This window comes from Herpailurus yagouaroundi, unplaced genomic scaffold (assembly GCF_014898765.1).
Source record: "Herpailurus yagouaroundi ecotype Mexico unplaced genomic scaffold, PumYag 67555, whole genome shotgun sequence".
Taxonomy (NCBI): Eukaryota; Metazoa; Chordata; class Mammalia; order Carnivora; family Felidae; genus Herpailurus; species Herpailurus yagouaroundi.
This window is the reverse complement of record NW_024420361.1, coordinates 2,949,456-2,955,455: the sequence shown is the minus strand read 5'-3', so window position 1 is coordinate 2,955,455 and position 6,000 is coordinate 2,949,456. Positions and strand designations below refer to the sequence as shown.

The 6,000-nt window shown below is 42.3% G+C and overlaps 1 protein-coding gene across 1 annotated transcript in view; it reads left to right on the top strand.

Annotated features, from left to right (window-relative positions):
* Positions 1 to 6,000, top strand: part of LOC121025218 (dachshund homolog 2-like) — a 401,711-nt gene that overhangs the window by 251,245 nt on the left and 144,466 nt on the right. The window contains exon 2 of the mRNA XM_040467671.1: positions 4,364 to 4,402. Coding sequence (XP_040323605.1) covers positions 4,364 to 4,402 — 39 coding nt within the window. The remainder of the gene's footprint in view (positions 1 to 4,363; positions 4,403 to 6,000) is intronic.

Genomic DNA, 6,000 nt, shown 5'->3' with positions numbered 1-6,000 from the left:
AGGGCACTTCCCCTGTGCTGTGGTGTATAACTGGAGTTGGTGGGCGGAGCCGCAGTCAGACCTGATGTCTGCCCCCAGCCCACCGCTGGGGCCACAGTCAGACTGGTGTGTGCCTTCTCTTCCCCTCTCCTAGGTGCGGGATTCACTGTGGGGTGGGGTGGCCTGTCTGGGCTACTTGCACACTGCCAGGCTTGTGATGCTGGGGATCTGGCGTCTTAGCTGGGGTGGGTAGGCAAGGTGCACAGGGGCAGGAGGGGCATGCTTAGCTTGCTTCTCCTTAGGTGATCCACTTCAGGAGGGGCCCTGTGGCTGCAGGAGGGAGTCAGATCCACTGCCGGAGGTTTGGCTCTGCAGAAGCGCAGAGTTGGGTGTTTGCGCGGAGCGAGCAAGTTCCCTGGCAGGAACTGGTTCTCTATGGTATTTTGGCTGAGGGGTGGGCGGGGGAGATGGCGCTGGCGAGCGCCTTTGTTCCCCACCAAACTGAGCTCTGTCGTCCGGGGGCTCAGCAGCTCTCCTTCCCTTTGTCCTCCAGCCTTCCCGCTTTCTGAGCAGAGCTGTTAACTTATGACCTCCCAGCCGCTAAGTCGCGCTTGCTGTCAGAACACAGTCCGTCAGGCCCCTCCTTTTTTTGCAAGCCAGACTCGGGGGCTCTGGCCGGCGAGCAGCCCCTCCACCCCGGCTCCCTCCCGCCAGTCCGTGGAGCACGCACCGCCTCGCCGCCCTTCCTACCCTCTTCCGTGGGCCTCTCGTCTGCGCTTGGCTCTGGCGACTCCGTTCTGCTAATCCTCTGGTGGTTTTCTGGGTTATTTAGGCAGGTGTAGGTGGAATCTAAGTGATCAGCAGGACGCGCGGTGAGCCCAGCATCCTCCTACGCCGCCATCTTCCCTCTCTCTCCTTTGGCTGATTTTTATAGGTATAATTGATTTTAATGCTTTTGTGCTTCCTACTTTTATTACTCTTGCTTGTGGTTTTCTTTCCACTCAAAGAATCCTCTTAAACATTTCTTGTAAGACTGGTAGTGGTGATGAATTCCTTTAACTTTTGTTTATCTTGGAAACTTTGTCTCTTCCTCTATTCTGAATGATAGCCTTTCTGGATAGAGTATTCTTGGTTGTAGTATTTTTTTTTTCTTTTCTTTCAACACTTTGAATATATCATGCCACTCCATTTAATCCTGCAGTTTCTGATGAAAACCCAACTGATAGCCTTATGGGGTTTCCTTTGTATGTAAGTGTTTTCTTTCCTCTTTCTGCTTTTAACATTCTCTCTTTGTCACCACATTTTGCCATTTTAGTAACTGTGTGTCTTTGTGTGGACCTCCTTTGGTTGATTTTTTTGGGGCTCTCTCTGTGTCTCCTGGATCTGGATTTCTGTTTCCTTCCCCATATTCTGGAAATTTTCAGCTGTTATCTCTTAAAATACAGTTTCCATCCCCTTTTCTCACTCTTCTCTTTTGTGATCCCTATAATGATAATGTTATGCTTTGTGGTGTCACTGAGTGTCTCTATTTTCATTTTTTTATTATTGTTATTTTTGCTATGTCATGTTCAATTTGATTGCTTTTCTTTATTCTGTCCTCCAACTCACTGATCTGTTCTGCTTCTTCTAATCTTTTCTTTATTCCTTTTAGTGTATTTTTATTTTCAGTTATTGAATTCTTCATTTCTGATTGGTTCTCTTTTATGTTTTCTATCTTTTAAAAGTTTATTTATTTATTTATTTAGAGAGCACATGAGTAGGGGAGGGGGAGAGAGAGGGAGAAAGAATCCCAAGCAGGCTCCACACTGTCAGTGCAGAGCCCAGTGTGGGGCTCAAACTCACAGACTGTGAGGTCATGACCTGAGCCGAAGTCAAGAGCTGGTTGCTTAACTAACTGAGTCACACTGACACCCCCTATATTTTCTATATATTTTTATTGAGGGTCTCGCTGAGGATTTCCACTCTTTGTTCAAGTCCAGTGAATTATCTTTATGACCATTACTTTAAGTTTTCTATTAGTCATATTACCTATCTTTGATTCATTTAATTCTCTTGCTGTGATTTCATCCTCTTTTTCATTTGGGTCATATTCCTTTGTGTCCTCATTCTGTCTAGCTCTCTGTGTCTGTTTCTATATGTTAGGAAAGTCAGGTAGGTCTCCGTCTCTTGAAAGAAGTGACATTATGAAGAAGAGGTCCTGTCATGCGCTGCAATGCAATGTCCCCTGTTTTCCATAACGTGGCACATCAAAGGTGTATTCTATGTTTGTTGCATATACCCTGCTATTATTGTGTCTGAGCTGTTTTTACCTTCAGTACAGTCATCTGCAGTGGCTCTCTTTGCCTCTTGTAGTCATGGTTTGGTCCCTGTGTTAGTGAGTTTGAAGCTGCCTTAGGCTTGAGTTGAATCAGACCAGGCATTTGCCAGAGCTATGGCAGCACCAAACTGCAGGGCACTCTCCCTATCTTGTCCCCTGAGAAGCTGTCATTGGTGGGCGGGTCCTAGAATCAGAGCAGATGTATATGCCTCTGCTGGGTTTGCAGTCAGAATTGCATGTGTGGGTATCTTCCTCTTTCCCTAGGGCAGGGATCACTTTGGAGTGGTGGTGGCCTCTGTAATGTTTGCTTCACCCTGCCAGACTTATGGCATTACTTTGGATGGTCTCCTGACAAAGGCCTGTTGGAGAGGGCATGTCTATAGGAAAATGTGGGGTGGGGAGCACAGTGTCAGCAAGGTCTATGCTGCTGTACTGCAGGAGGTTACCTTCAGCCACCCTGGGAAAACACTTCCCCAATCTGGGATGGAGGGGATAGTCTGTAGATGAGCACAGGGGTGGGGCAAGATTTGTGGAGAGTATTCATCTGCAGTAGTTCCCACAGTTGTCTGGGTAGGTAGGCTGTAGGGCAGGAGAGGGAAATGCCCCCTGCCAGCTCTTTTTTTCTAGAAGTCCTCAAAGAGCTCTTCCCCAGCACCTGCTCTGACATTAGTAGATAAATCTCCTTCCTGTATACCCCAGGCATTTTTCAAACCACTGCTTCTATGCTGTATTTCAGTGGGGCTGTTTGTTATGCAGTTTATTTAATGGCAGGCACTCAGGTTGCAATTGCCCTCTGGATCTTCCAGAGTGGAGTTGCTGAATTTTAAAGTTCCATGTGTTAAGCCCTACTGATTGTTAAGAACAAACAAAGTTAGGTTCCTTTGGTTTTCAAAGCCAAATATTATGGAGATTCATCTTCCCACTTTGGGTTCCCCATGCCTGTCATGTTTGGTGTAGGGTCTGCTCCCCTTTATTTTCTTTGCCCAAGGTATCCCTCCCTTCCATGGACAGTCCTACATGTCAGTTTGACTCTTAACTATATCTCTGCCCTTTCTACCCTCTTTAATGTGGCATCTTTTCTACATTTATCTATGGAGAGTCTGTTATGTCAGTCTTTGGGTCGTTTTCTGGTTTATTTACTCTAATGTGGATGTTATCTAGGTGTAACCATGGGACGAGGTGAGCCAAGGGTCCTCCTACTCTGCCATCTTCTCTGGAAGCAATATGTTTTAGATTTCACTGTTCTTCACTAAGGAGTTTGTAAACAGTGGGAAATACTATACTACTGGAAAAAATGTTTGCTTTCTTAATTAAGCTAATCTTGTGGGGTTTTTTTATTAATCTTTTTTGCATGTGTTTATTTTGTGTGGATGTGTGTATGACTCTGTGTGTGTGTGTGTGTGTGTGTGTGTGTGTGTGTGTGTAACCCTTTTGGGGAGGATGTAAGATAGTTCATTATTGCTCCAGAAATAAGTATACAGTGAGCTATGTGATTACATGGCTCCATGTTTAGAAAATTAATGCATAAAACTGATATTGGCTCACTGTCATCATCCTGTTGGCCAAATAAAAAAATTAAAAAAAAAACCTAGAAGGGGATTTTTTTTCCTCTAAAAGTATTGGAACACCCATTGGGATGGGAAGAAAACTCTTGAGAGAAAGGAAGAAGATTCAATATTGCTGAATTTTTTTTTGAATTGTTATGACCCGAGGCCATTTTTATAAACAGAAATCTATAATCTTATTTCCTTGTCTTCATATATGGAAAAGCCCTAAACCACATGACATTTCAGATTATTCTTTACCCAGTGGGGATTAGACCAGAAATATAATACCATTGTCCATATAATTTAAAACATTATCTAATATCAATTCAAGATTTTCTACCTTCTTTGTGCTCTTCCTTGCTGGTGTTTCATTGTATGTAACCTATCTAAAATTCTTGAAGAATTTAAGATTTTTTTGTGTGTGAAATATAATAAAGCCTTGATTAATTGGAAGCTAACTATCCAGAACTCTTGATTAACCAGTGTTATTTATTTATTTTTTGCTACACTCTCCTTTTAGAAGGAAGAGGCAAATGACAAGAAAACAAGCTGTTAACAGGTATTTATGTATTTATTTTTTTTAAAATCAACTTTCTGGGAATGTCCTGGAGCCTGTACAAATTCAGCCCAACTTTAATAATTTTGTTTCATGTACTATACTTATTAAGGTAGGAAAGTAGAGCTGTTGAAATGTTTCAGAACAAATGTTGAATCTTTCTTAATCCTTGGTAAAAAGAAAAATGAAATCCAAATAGCTAATTAGATCCTGTCTATTTGAAGGTACTAGTTAATTTGTGTTGCTGTAGTTTCACTATTGACAGTAATCATTTATATCTCTTAACTCAGAATGGATCCTAGGACCATGCAGTGGGGAGATGACTTCCAGCCACAGGAAGTAACTCCTTCCCTGGGAACTAAAGCAGAGTCTAGAGAAAGGCTACAAAATTGATGTGGGTTGAGTGAGGGTCACTGACATGAAAACCATGACAACTTTGTAAAACAGTGAGAAGATAATTCACTCCCCTCATGACTCTGGAATGCTTAGGAAGGTACATACACTTTTGAAGGGCAGCACAGACTATTAAGTGTGGTATAGCAATAATGGAAAAAAAAATAGGCCATCTATTCTTCTGTAATTATTCTAAGCATTAGGCATGGGTATATTTTGTAAGCATGCTAGTAGTTCTAAAATATTCAAAATTATTTTTTTCTAAAAATATATTTTTAAAAAATAGTTTGAAATTTAGGAAGATTTATGCTTGAAACTTCCTGAAATATCTATGACAATTTCAGTTGAATTGCAATCAGATATACCATATTGCTCTAGGCTTTATACCTTTTAGGTTGTAATGGGGAAAATAATGGACAGTAACTCAGAGAAGCAAGGGAAGAGGAAGGAAATCCATCATGCTCAAGTACATTTTTTAAAAAGATTTTTTTTAATCTTTTAAGTAATATGTACACTCAACATGGGGCTCAAACTCACAACCCTGAGATCTAGAGTCTCATTCTATACTGACTGAGTCAGCCAGGCATCCTATAAATTCATTTTGATATTGCCTGGCAATACTGCCCCCTCTTCTCTTCCATGGACCCTTCTCACGTTAAGTCACCCTTTGGGGAATTTTCCCCAATATCTTCAGGGCTGCCCTTGATACATGTTTTATCCATATTTTTGTACAACAAAAATGTCATAGGGTTGTGGGGGAGAAGGGAACCACACCATGTGGTTTATTCTGGATTTTCAACATAGAAAATTGAAAGCACTATGGTGATGTTTGCAATATCTGGGATATTTCCTATACTAAATGTTACTTTTAAATATCATGCACACTAAATAATACCCAAGTGACCTGAAGCAGCGGATGCGCCTCCTTAAGTGCCAAACTTTCCATTGGACACTTTTGCGTTATGGGAGATTAGAACCCACTAGATTTCATTAATGAAGATTTTAACCGAAAAATTTAAATGGATTGAGTTTTGAGTTAAGGTTTGGGATTTTGAGGGGTGCCTGGGTGGCGCAGTCGGTTAAGCGTCTGACTTCAGCCAGGTCGCGATCTCGCAGTCCGTGAGTTCGAGCCCCGTGTCAGGCTCTGGGCTGATGGCCCCGAGCCCAGAGCCCGGAGACTGCTTCCGATTCTGTGTCTCCCTCTCTCT